General features: G+C 32.9%; 1 protein-coding gene across 2 annotated transcripts in view; it reads right to left on the bottom strand.

Annotated features, from left to right (window-relative positions):
• The window catches only part of LOC124372497 (cytochrome P450 4C1-like), a 41,668-nt gene that overhangs the window by 7,159 nt on the left and 20,278 nt on the right, over window positions 1–14,231 (bottom strand). For both annotated transcript variants that reach the window (XM_046830897.1, XM_046830898.1), the window contains exons 9-11: window positions 11,306–11,374; window positions 8,564–8,735; window positions 6,552–6,722 (exon numbers count right to left, since the gene is read on the bottom strand). In XM_046830897.1, coding sequence (XP_046686853.1) covers window positions 6,552–6,722; window positions 8,564–8,735; window positions 11,306–11,374 — 412 coding nt within the window. The remainder of the gene's footprint in view (window positions 1–6,551; window positions 6,723–8,563; window positions 8,736–11,305; window positions 11,375–14,231) is intronic.

Genomic DNA, 14,231 nt, shown 5'->3' with positions numbered 1-14,231 from the left:
ATCCGAGTAGCATCGCCTCACAGTGCCTGCAGCATCGATGAAGGACACTTCTACGGCCTGTCGACGATCCCTCAAATAAGATGAAAGCCATTGGTTCGCCACTCCTCGAACTCCAATGCCTTCGAGCTTTTCCAACATGATGTCATGGGAAACCACATCGAAAGCCTTCCGAAGATCGAAAAAGACACCGGAAGCAGACCTACCTCTATCCAAGGCATTTACTATTTTGTTGATGAGCGTAAACATTGCATTGACAGTTGACCGTCCTTTAACAAACCCAAACTGATTCTCAAACAAAATACTGTTGTGATTAATAAAAGACCATAATCTATTTAAGACTGCCCTTTCAAATATCTTTGAAAACGTTGATGTGACAGATATTGGTCTAAAATTATCGAGTTCATCCACTCTTCCTTTTTTAAGCAAGGGCTTCACAACAGAAAGCTTCAACAAATCTGGGAAAACTCCACCTTCGAATGAACAGTTAATAAGGTGAACGAGTGGGTTAACAAAACATTCACTACATGACATAAGCAATTTAGATGATATCCTGTCGCAGCCAGAAGACGTCTTTGGCTTCAAAGACCTGATGATATCTGTTATCTCTCTCCTAGTAACTGGTGATAAGAAAAATGAAGATGTACACAATCCAGGCTGCACATAAGAATGAGGAATACTGGATGAGGTTGATGCACTATTAGACACATCAATAAAGAATTTGTTAAACATGTTTGAGACTAGTTTTGGATCACTGATATCAACTCCCTTGTCATCTTTGACGGTGCGGGGGACATTACATGGAGACTGATTCTTCCCTCTACTTTCATTAACGATCTCCCACATAGTTTTGACTTTATTAGAAGATTTTTGTATAACATCAAGCACCTTAGATGACTTAGCAAGCCTAACACAAGACTTGTATTCTCTCTTCAATGATAAGTAATGCTTTCTCCTCAGATCAGAAGAATCCAAATCTTTAGTGAAGCAATACCACTGGAGAACCATATCTCTAAGTTTCAATTGGTGATCACTCAAGGACACTTTGCCGCGTGAGGCACCTTTGTGAACTCTTCTTTTCTTTTCAGGAAAAGCCTGTTCAAAATAAAAGGAGATTGAAGATTGGAATAGACGCATTTTATCATTTATAGTCCCAGCCTCGTAAACATTAGACCACGTTTCCTTGTCAATTAGATATTTGAAAATACGGATATTATCATCAGAAAACGATCGCTTGAGATAATACTTAGGATGACTTGAGTCACTTGAAGTGGGTAGTTTGACACTGATCACCAGTGCATGGTGATCGGACAATGCAGTAATTAAAACGGAACAACTACAAACGTCATCAGAGAGATCGGTGTAAACATGGTCAATCAGGGACTTGGAGTTTTTAAATTCCCTGGTATAAGATTTTACCTTATTTTTAAGGTCATGAGAAGCCATGGTGTAAATCAAGTCATCAACTTTACCATCAGACACAGACAAGTCGACATTGAAGTCGCCCACAACAATGGTTCTGATATCTGGACTTATAATTTTTTCCAGACATTCTGATAAACACCTGTAAAATGTCTCGTGCTCCTGTATTGAGGACGAAAAAGGCTGTGGCTTATAAGCAGTGATTATCAAAAATGAGGTGTTACTAAGGTGAAACCTGGCAGCAGCAAGCTCGCACCTGCCTTCCAGACAAAAACGTGAGACATCTATTACCTCAGATTTGATTGAAGACTTACTATAAATACATACACCTCCCTTATGAAGAGTTTTTCGACAGTAGGCTGTGATGCCATTATATCCGTAGAAAGATGCAACTTCAAATTCAAAGTCTCTTAAATGGTGTTCCGAAAGGCAAATTATGTCTGGATCTTCAGATTCAATGAACATTTGAAAATGGTCAAACTTACTTGAAAGACCCTGAACATTATGGTGAACTATCTTTAGTTTGCAAGGTGAACTGTGCTCAGCTACAGTGGTAGGGTCATTTGAGACAGATCCTCTAAAAAATGTTCTCCTTGGGTGATATCAGATGGACTGCAAGGAACCTCCTCGGGCAGAATTGGCTCTTTTGAGGCATTTTCCTCCAAGCCAGGAATTACACTAACAGTGTCATATCCCTTTTTAAGACCGAAGGCAACAGAAAACACTTCTGAAAACAGAGTTCCTAGCTGATGGCTACCTTTGCTATTCAGATGCCTACCATCTCTGGCAAGATGTTGCTTCTTCACCCAACAATTTGCCTCAACAAACATTACACCAAAATTGTTGCACATGACATCCAGCTGATCATTAAAATCAAACAAAGCTCTATATGTTATATCAGACCTTACTAATATGCTATTAACAAAAACCATAGTATTAGGAAAATGGGTTTTGGTGGTGAACAAAAGGTCGGCCATGTCATGGAGGGCCTCACGCTTTCCATGGCCACCGTTATAGCCAGCCCCTCCATTATACCATCTTTTAAGATTGTTTGTTCCCACATGAAAATATATTACAGAAATTTTTTCACCAGTGTACTTCAACAATTTCTCTTTTATATCCTTAATTTTGCCACCCGGACAAAGTTCCACTATTGCTCCCTTCTTAAAGCTTATTTCACTTGCATATCGAATAATTGAGTCACCTATTAATAACACATTTTCATTAAATCTAGAGTTGTTACTTCCGTTACTCACATCTTCGACCAACAACTCACTTTGAAGAGTAGACTGATTTTTAGTCATTGTAATAGGAGTCATTACCTGTTCTTTCTCAGTCACAGACTGAGTTTTAGTGTGGCGCATTAATTTAACATGGTCTTTTCTTGAAATTTTTTTATGCTTTGACATTGAACTTTGAGATTTTTGTTTCCATGTTCCAGATACATTTCTTATGTAAGAAACTTGTACATCAAGTGGTTCTTGTGAACCTAAACTACTAAACTTATTACTACATTCAAAGCGAGCTGACTGCTTTGCAACCGGCATGAGTTTTATTTCGTTCCCTTTAGTTTTAGTTTTTTTTGTTTTAACTAACTTCCAGCAATTTTCTGCTGATTTCTTGAGTATTACAGGACTTACAATTTGTTCGGCATTATCACTAAAGCTATCAGCTCTTTGACAGATAGATTTTCTATTTACAGGAAGATCAACTACATCAGTTTTATTTACAGAGTCATCAGGCAAACTCGACCCATCATGGAACCATTCAAGAAATGGTTTTTGTACATGAGAACAACAAAAATAGTTGAAAATGAACTTTGCATTTAGGATTACATTTATCCCACATTCATAACTATTGTTTTGCTGAGTGCAACTAACAGAAATCAAATTTTCAGGTGGGATTTTCAAGTTGGTAACAGTTGTAAGAGCAGGAAGGTCATTAAATGTTACTAGAGAATCTAGATGATAAGCCTGGTGTCTAGATTTGTCAATAAAAACAAGAGACCAGTGAGAACCATTCCCCCCATTAGCCTCACCCAGGATATCACTGACAGCAACAAACACATAATTGCATGCCTGATAAGATAGAGATTTTAAAAGATCCAAAGCAGTGTTACTGTCTTTTTTAATCAGATGTGACACGGAGGGACTGACAAATAAGCACTGACCCATATCACCTACACTACTTTGCATAGATGAGAAATAATCATGGATGATATTATCATCTAACCATTTATCAGTTGTAATTTGTTTAAGATTAGAAATTTCTTTCTTTGCTAAATCAAACTTTAGGTTCAAATTCTCTATACATTTATTTTTGTTTTCATTTTCAAACTTAAGAGTCTTAATACTATTAGACCTGTCATCTAACTTAAGCTTGTAAGAGTCTTTTTCGGCAGTGATGGATGAGATGTGCAGATCCCGCTGTCTCAGAGAAGCCTGCAGTGTCTCAATGCGCTGGCTCAGTGAACGCATTTCTGACGCTGCTTGGTCCTGGATTCTGAAAGACGTATCCTTTTCCTCCTGTCTTACGTCCTTCTCTAAATTGAGTTTTGACTCTAGCACTTTCACTTCCGCACTTAGAGCCTGGAGATCGTCCTGTTTATTTTTACACTCCACATTTAAAAGGTCCAAAAAACGAAGCAAACTGGTAATATATACAAATAATGCTTCAAAATCAACATCAGGATTGTTGGCAGCAAGAATATTCAATTCTCCCGACAGAGAAAGTAGAATTTCTTCCTGGTTATCATCGTGCAATGGAGTTTCATAAATAATTTCCTCCATCATATATAATAAAATGGTAAATTAATAAAAATTTTAAGTTCAAGAAATTGAGTTTGGCCACTTGAGCGTATGTCCGGTATAGCTACTGTATTTCACTGATTCCAGAACCCCAGGGCTATACTCATACGAAACAAAGGCATTGAACAAGCCAACGTTCAGGACAGGTTAAAACAATTAAGACAGGTTAAAAAAAAAATAAATAAATAAAAAAGTAATTAAGACTCTTATAAATAGTTTATTATAACAATAAAAAGTAAATTGTGAATCAATTACAAATATTAAAATACAAAAGTTGTAAGCCAGATAAGTTATAAGCATAAAAGGTGACAATAATAATTACAATGCATACATACAAAACATTTAACATTAAAATAATAAAAATACACAAATATAACAATTAGTTAAATAAGTCAAATAGCAGTCAGATAAAAGATTAAAATAAAATAAAAATTTAAAACATTTTTTAAAAACTTTAAAAACCTTTATAAAAATGTTTATTACGTTCAGACAAGATTACTAATAAATTTAAGAATCAATTACAAATATTAAAATACAAAAGTTGTAAGCCAGATAAGTTATAAGCATAAAAGGTGACAATAATAATTACAATGCATACATACAAAACATTTAACATTAAAATAATAAAAATACACAAATATAACAATTAGTTAAATAAGTCAAATAGCAGTCAGATAAAAGATTAAAATAAAATAAAATTTTAAAACATTTTTTAAAAACTTTAAAAACCTTTATAAAAATTTTTATTACGTTCAGACAAGATTACTAATAAATTTAAGAATTGAGGTTGCAAAAAGTATACGCCACCAGTGGGATTTGAACCCAGATCTGCCACATTAGGAGCCAGTCACCTTATCAAATGAGCTATTTGATATTCACAATCAGTTAACAGAACTAAACACTGATAGTTCAGTTTATCCAACTGGCAAGAGAAAAAGAGTTTTCTTGTCTTAAACAGTCACTGGGCTTTCCAAAATGTTATTGTTAGTGTTAATATATGTCAAACTTCAAATTCCACTGTTAATCTTTCAAACTATTGAGATTATGTGATGAAGTCAGTACAATTAAGTTTTTTTAATAATAAGAGTGAGGTTATGTTATGAGAAGATTATACAATTTTAAAACTTCAATTAAAAATAGTCTTACAGTCCAAGTCCATGTCTTCAAGGATGTCACTGTAGTGAAATATTCACAAAAACACAGAATTATAGACCAATGGAAAACTAAAATTTTATATAATTACTTAAATTAGACACCACATTATAGAGCTTGTCAGTTCAAAACCTGTTCTCTTACTTCTCAAAGATACTAAGTCAAAGATTATTTAACTAATTTGTCTCTATATTCTTTTGAGGAATATTTCAATACAAAAACCAATTAATTCATTTAAAGAAGAATTGAAGATAAATTGTTGAGATGTTACGATTGTATTTTTTTTTTTTTTACTTATATTTTAAAATTAATATTAGTATTTAGTTTCATTGTAGTGACGCTATTCTTTGTACCTTGTACAAATTACAGAATAAAGTAGTTTGACTATGACTATGACTATGACTATGACTAGTCCTCTATCTAGATACATTCCAAGAAACTTCGTTATTTCCATTATGCTCCGGGAAGTTAGAGCTCATACACAAACACTGAGGTCTAGTTTCAAAATCTAGTTTTCTCAATGTGAATTTCACCAAATAAAAAAAAGTTGTTTTTATGTTGATATTAGAACAAAGTTTAAAGCAAATTTTTGCATTGTTCAATTCAGAAAAATATTTTTCCAGTCTTAAAAGGTCTTGACTTATATGCAGTCTGCATACTGAACCACCTATTCATTAGTGATTGATAAGTTCAAATAATTTACATAAATAAAAAGAGAAAAAGGGTCTAAGCATAAATCCCAGTGAGACTCCATTAGTGCTTTTTGCTTATAAGGAGAATAATGTGCTCCACACAATTTCTTGGTCAAGATATGAACCGAGACATTTTAGAGGCAGACCCCCTACACCTCAACCCTATATAAAACATGTGCAGAAGTGTTTGTTTCATTATGTACATAGTCAAAAGCTTTGGAGAAATCAAGAAATAAGCTAAGCACATTTTCACATCTTTGCAGTTCATTGAAAACGTGTTTTATAATGTTTGTTACAGCACCTTATGTATATTTATTTTTCTCTAAAACGGAATTGGGTAGGACTGAAAATTTTTAAACTATTCAGGAAATTGGTTATGCTGATTAAGAAATATTTTTTCAAAATGTTTACCCAATACCAGCAGAATGTTCATTGAGCAGTAGATGTTGATTTTCAAGAAGTCAACTATTATTATACTTACCAATACAGTTTCTTGGGCCGGCACTGAACGGTACGAAGAGATACGGGTGAGATGACTTCGTGTCGAACCGTTCCGGATCAAACTTATACGGGTCGGGATAAAATTCTGGGTCATGATTCATAGACTCTATCAGTAACATAACTGACGTATTCTTGGGAACTGTGTAGCCACCTGCAAAATATACATAGCATTTTTTCCAAGCAATTAAAATTCAATGAATGTCGTCAGAGATGATACACATCATTCCTCAGTAATTCTACTTGTCCATATAAGAGAACTAACCACTCGTACTCCTTGGTTAGGCGCACAAACTAATCTGTGGATTTTTGGACAAACTAATCTTAGCAATTTTATGTCAAAATTTTACAACAAACAGAAAAGTATGAAATTTTAATTACCATACTTTTTAGCGCATAATGGGAGAAGGCTGCTGACACATATTAGTAGGATATTTAATCAGTTATTTCATTGAAGCACCAATTTTATCTTATAAGGTGAAATGAAAAAACAGGATTTAAAATTAAACTTTTAATGATAGTACAATCAAACTTGAATTTGAAAATTATTATTATGATAGAAAACATACATTTACTCCTTTCTACAAAGTTTTAGATCTGTAAAAGATTTATTTTTCATATCCCACACATGTCCTTGTAATCCCCTTATCCTGCCAACCAGTCAAACATAATTTCTGATTGTTTTCTGAAATGTTATGGTGAATGTTATTAATTATACGTTCATTTAAAAATCCAAAAGATACTGAAGAAAATAAAAATAAATCAGGAATATATGAAATACAATAACTACAAAAAAATATACGAGAAAAAATGCATACTAGATTTAAAGAACATTTCTCTCACATCACATTATTAAACCGAGAAGACAAATATGCAGTTACAAACCATTTTATAAATAAATACTGGACGCAGTATCTCTAAAGAAATTTTAAAATGATTAAAACTTGTTACGACATCTAGATATTGAAATGCTCCATACAATATTATGTTGATAGCAATTGCGTAGAAATTTGTGTTACTAATGTAATATTATTCATCATTAGAATGTTCCTGTTTTATTCTGTTGTCTGCCGTAATACTATGCAAGAAGTAATTCTATGACAACCATACATCGCACAAGTACTCCTGGTGTTTACTACTAGATGTCAGCACTTCCTTAGTCCTTTGTCATGAGTGTTTGCTCCTTGGTGATTTCCCTGCAGTCGCACAGTGCAGACAGCTAACGCGTGTTGTAGCATGTCATCCATTCTGGAGTATTTTATGGATTTCTTTCTGTTGTTTATTGTACCATGGAAATATCCGATGCACAGACGATTGGATTCATTTGTGTGATTATGACATGGACATGGATAGTGAAAATGACTTAGTGGCACTATATAAAAAATACAATTTAAAAGAGACACTAACAATAACCTGCCTTTGTAAAAAAACAGCAAAACAATTCAGTCTACAACGTAATTTTAGGTACCTAAAAAACTGTTAACGGGTTAATGTTTGTTTGAAATTATTATTCCTTGAAGAGACAAATATATGTAAAAATCAACTGGCAAATGATTTTATTTTAGAGATTATTTCTGCTCCCTTGATTCCTGTCCCATAGTGATAGAATCAGATTAAGTACAATATTCTATTATCCACAATTATTCTGTTTGACACTACATTTCTGGTATTACCAGTATAAATCTTTCAGCACAGCTGATCAAGTGAAGTGAGTGGTTGAACTTGTACTTCATATAGCAATTTATATGTATTCAGCACAGTTTTATAATTAATGATGTTAAAATATTGCCAAAGTTATGAATTAAGAAATTATAAAACCAAGTAAAATTTAGAATAATTTATCATTTTCAAATAATCCAATTAGATTGAAAATTTGTACTAGATCTTCCATGATATGTTACTAATTTGAAAACAGCCTCAACAAGTACCAGTTGCTCATTGGTACAAATTTGCATTAACTTTTTATATCACCCTAGTATAAAAACAATTACTTACTTTTGAGGTTCAAGTCCTGGTTTGTGTATCGAGCTATGAACTGCACAGTCGGATAAAGCCTTAACGTTTCTTTGATCACCTTCTCGAGATATTTCATTTCTTGAAAGTCCTGGTAAGTGGATTCTCTGTCACTGCCTCCATATATCTGATTCAATTCCTCAACGACTTTATCCTGAAACAATTATACAACAGGTAACAAAAAGTTTGCAGGAGAAAAAAGAAATTGGTAGGGTTTGCATCTAAGCTTACGTTTGAGCTTATGTCTGAGCATTGTGTAATTGTTTCCAGTTCAGTGCAGTCAGTTGTGTCATCCGGTTGTATGTGTCACTAACAGTAAGCCTCTTTTTGAAAGCAGTTTCACTTAATAATCAATGGCGGATTTAAGCTGCCATGCTAACTGTGATTGCATTGCAATTTTTCTCAACCGTATATATAGCATGCCAGTTAGTTATCTGTTCCTGGCAGTTGGGTCCACCATTTTTCCTATCCATTAGAAATAATTCTGGCTATTAGCCCGAACTTGTAAATCTGGGTTTTCATATCAAACCTATCCCAGGATACTGGTTTTATACAAATATTTATATAACTCCTTGAATACATTATTTCTTTTTTTGTTTTCAAAGAGTGACATGTAAAGACAGGGTGTTAATAATGTAGAAGACAACCAAGAGCATTCACTTGACTCATATATATATATATATATATATATATATATATATATATATATATATATATATATATCAATAGAACATACAATAGGTATAGCACCAACTATCTTGTCACTACTTTGGTCAACCCTGTTGATGTGAAGGAGGGGCACATCACTATAAATTAAATTAAATATTTCTTTATTTGAGGCAAAATTACGACCTCATGGCCCTTTCTTATATTTAACCTCATATAGAAACTAGAACAAAATATTTTTATTTTTAAATAATAATAAAACTAAATATTGTATTGTAAACATTTTCAATATGAACAACAAAAACTACAACTTTATTTAAGAATATAAAATAAAAAAATGTATAACGATAAAAAGGTATATAAACATATTTATAAAAACACAAAATAATAACATGTACTTGTATATTATGAATATAAGAAACACACTCTACTCATGCCAGTGCAACCGCAGTGAAGAGACCTATGTCGACCCCGCCCCAACCATCCGCCCTTGATAGTGCTCTCTCAGCGACACTATGAACACTTGGAGGACAACTCTCCAAGGATGCTATACTACGAGGAAGGGAATTCCACAGACGACATGCCGTTACTACAAAAGTCTTGTCATTTTAAGCAGTTCTGTGCACGGCGTGCGGAGCACAGACAAACCAGAGCGAGTTCTATCCACACCATTTGAGAGACAAATTGGAAATCGTTTAAGAAATAATTTGGAAAGCCAGAATTTAAAATTGAATGGACCAATGTTAAGATCTATTGATCTGAGGTCATTCAACTTCAAAATCTTTGAATAAATATATAATAGGGAGTTATATGCTCATCTCTCCTGAGATCAAATGCATATCTCATACAATAATTTTGGGTTCTCTGGAGTTTTTCACCTAAAGCCACAGTCATGTCATGTCGTTCATCACACTGTTACAGTAAGAAAAATGAGGCAGTATGATTACTTTAACCAACAACAGTTTTATGTGAAGTGGCTTTTAGATTTAAGTGCAATAAAGATTCATAAAGTTTCTTTACAAACAGAACAAAACACAAATGATGTGGAGCCAAAAATTTGCTAAGACAATAACTTGAGGGTAAAGTTGAATTTTGTTTTATAAAGAATACATATGATCATACTCAGAAACACCTTCTCAGACAACAATTTTAATTGAACTCACCACAAGACGTGTTATGCTCTCATTTAAAATCAGAGGAATAACAAAATTGTTAACAAATATAGTATTATTTTAAACTACAAACATATTCTTTTCCTATTACATGAATAATTTATATCTTCCTCCATAGATCTCCCTTTTCAGAAAGTATTGGATTTAAATAATATTAATGCAAAATTTGATATTAACCCTTTGAGTGCCAACGTCCGATTTTACCGAACGTTCGGGAAAAAGTCACTAAAAATTTACTACGCCCACTAGAAAAATACCTGGCACTTTTCAGTATACCCAGTCAATAAATACTTGGCAATCAAAGGGTTATAATAGGTGTTTGTAGAAAATTCATATATGGTTGGTTCACTAAGATATCTTTCTATATAAATCTTTTTTTTTGTAACTTGTTATATTTACATGCAATTGTTGAAATAAATTTGATCCCAGATATTTGATGACTTCAAAAATTATTGGCATTATTGGTTCAGCATTACCCTATCAATCGAAGGACTGGTAAAGTTTAATTTCTGTCTACCAGTCTGTCTGATCACATAATATATTGATGAGAAACTGACATATGAACTTGAAATTTTGCATGAAGCTTCATTTCTATTATAGTCAGCATCAAGTTAGGTTAGATGATGGTACATGTCATTTCATGGGATTTGTCTGAGTGTTAACGAGCAGTTTTTCATTGGTCTCATGGGTAAATAAATTTGTACAATCATATGACAATTTAACGTGTGATGTAGTAACACATGTAGTTATAAACTTGAAATTTTGCATGAAACCTCAGTGAATCCTCTTATGTGATGTATAATGTAGCATACTCCTACCTTGTATTAATTACATGCATTACATTGGACTGTAGATTAGATAAGGTAAAAATATATGACAGTATTACCTGAACGTCCTGGTTTTGGGAGAGACAATAGAGACAAAATGATAAGGTAGATGTTGTTGTGTCGTAACCCCTGGAAAAAAATAATACAAGTTAGTATAACTATTGACAATTCTGTCTTTGGATATAGACAACCATATTATATACTCTACTCTCCAGTATATAACTACTCTCTTAATTTAAATGTTAAAGAAGAACTAAAGTATGCTCACTTAAACATTTATGTATGGGCTTATGTAACTGATATATGTAGGTATTACAAGTAACGCTTTACTTTATTGTAACATGTACAGTTTCTATACACCTACAAGGCAATAGGAAATATAACTAATGTAATGATGTTTACTAAAAATAGCAATGTAAAGAATATATAAAAATTAGAAGAATACCTATTTTTGAGTAAAAAAACTAGTTTATTAATACAATGAATATGTTGATATCATTAACACATAACTGAAAAATTACATCATGTTTTAAGCATCAAATTACAGGATGAGGTCCAGGATCTGCAGCAGCATCTCAATGACTCTGAGTGGCATTCTCGATGTGCAAATATAGAAATCATTGGGTTACCAACTACCGAGGTAGAAGATATTTACACTGTACTTGAAAAAGTAGCTTGCGTGCTCAGGGTTGACTATGCTATAACAGATATAACGGTAGTGCACCGACTTCGGCTTTTCTCAAATAAACATGCCTATGCACCAATAATAGAGCAGTTTGTCTCCCGAGGATGAGGGAAGCGTGGTTGGTGGGGTTAAATAACAAGGGAGGCCTCAAGTCTACACAGATCTCAGCATCGCTTCCAGAGAGCCACGTGTTCATTAATGAACAGCTGACACCCCACAACAAGACTCTGCTAGGGCGCACCCGGAGGATGCAGCGGGAGAGGAGGATCCAATATGCTGGCTTCTTCAACAACAAAGTGCTGATCAAGCCAGCTGAGGGTGAGCCTTCTATCCGGGTGCTTCAGCTCAAGGACCTCGACCGCTTTGACAAGTAATCATAGAACTTTTAAATATTTAAATATTATTATGCATTGGCTACTGAAGATATATATGTTGTAGGCTACACAATAATTTCTTTTCATTATAGAATAACATTATTTTACTATTTAGATTATAAAAGGTTTATTTTATTAAATCACATTGCTATTTTATAGCTTGTCAACGTAAAATTCTTCTATCTTTGTTAAAGTATTAAATCTTCCAACACTAATGCTAATAAATTAGTATTAGAGAAATGCTATGAGTAACAAAATGTAGAATAAATACTTGTAATTCAGCTTATATGTTTTAAAACCGTAGTAAATTTATGTAAATTTGATGTGTGTATTATTACTTAATCATGATTTATGCATTATTCATGACTTATATTACATTACATTATTCATTATTTATTAATGTTAACCACCATTCACTAAAATTTCGTTAAAACATTTCATTTATTTATGAAGCTCAAACTGACTTTTCCCCTTTGGTTATATAATTATAAGTATTTAACGGAGTTACAGTTATAAATAAAATAATATTAAGATCTTAATGCAATGTTTTAACTTCAATGTCATCTCACAAAGAATCAGATTATATGAATGATGCACTAAGGCCTATATAGTGTAAATATTATCGTTATTATTAATTATTAAGTAACAATTATTATTTAAAACTTGGTGTTTGCTTACATAGCATAATGTTGTACTATATATTCAATATAATTGATTCTCAAGACTGAAGAGTAGTAGTACTGATCTCAATATTTATTTGGTTTTGAATATAAATTCTCCCTACAGGTGTATAATTTAGAGTAAAGTTTAGTTAATATTAAATTAATGTCCTTGTTGTTTAGCTGAAGCCTGCAGACAAGCTGAATGCCCATGCAGGCTTTATTTTTCTTTATTAATTATATAATTTATATCTTAGCTAGATAACTAATAAAACTATTGTTTTCAAAATAATTCTGTTTAGTTCTGTTGTAATTGTTAAGTGTATTTCATGTACAGTTGCTGGAATAAACATTGATTCATTCAATTATCATTGCAGTTGCCAATTATCATGCAACATTTGACAGCTGATTACAATAAGTTTTCTAGCTGATTTATTGCTTGAAAAATTGTTTCGCATTAACCTCTTACGGCCCAAATTATTTATTTGTCAGGAAAAAAATCTTTTACCAAAACTTTTTGGTATTAATAAACCTTTTAAGATGACTACTTTTTTTTTTAAATTTTTATTTGTATATTTAGGGGTTGTTGTTTAAGGTTTTGTTGCAAATTAGCAACATTGGGCATAATGTAAAATAAGCTCAAAATGGGTATGTAACAAAAATGAAACAGTGGGTTATAATAGAATAATGTTTATTTACATGAAAGTTTTCATTGTCAGGGTAATATATTAACAGTTTTTAGAAACTTGCTAATAAAAACACTCTAGTAGAGTACACAAACATAATAAAATAAGTTTAGGCATAAACCAGATATGGTTAAAGCTCATGTGTGAAATGCGGTGAAGCAATTGCGAGCTTTTGTCAAGCAGAGATGAAACACTGCACTTGATGCACTTCACCACAGTTATTCCTTTGCATTGTGGGTTTTTGCAAACGTTGTCGTCCTCTGTGATTTGAGGCCAGTGTGATGTCTCATCTCTTCTAGTAGTTGGGCTCTGGAATTGGTTTGGCTGGGCCACGTTTCTTCTTTAGATTGTGTTGCATATCAATCTGATCTGCAGATGGTCTTCCTCTTTTCTTTTCTGTGTTCTTCCTTTGTTTTAGAAGACTCTCGGCCACACTTGATTTGAAATCCAATAAGTCCATTATGTCTTTTTTAGTTAATTTTTGCTCTTTGCAACTTCTTCGGTAAACAAGCCATGAGTTTACGAGTGTGAGATCCATGAAGTGGAATAAAAACTTTAGGTACCATTTCTTGGATTTTATT

This window comes from Homalodisca vitripennis, unplaced genomic scaffold (genome assembly GCF_021130785.1).
Source record: "Homalodisca vitripennis isolate AUS2020 unplaced genomic scaffold, UT_GWSS_2.1 ScUCBcl_3373;HRSCAF=8875, whole genome shotgun sequence".
Lineage (NCBI taxonomy): Eukaryota > Metazoa > Arthropoda > Insecta > Hemiptera > Cicadellidae > Homalodisca > Homalodisca vitripennis.
Note: the sequence above shows the minus strand (reverse complement) of the source record. Positions and strands in the feature narration are given on the sequence as shown.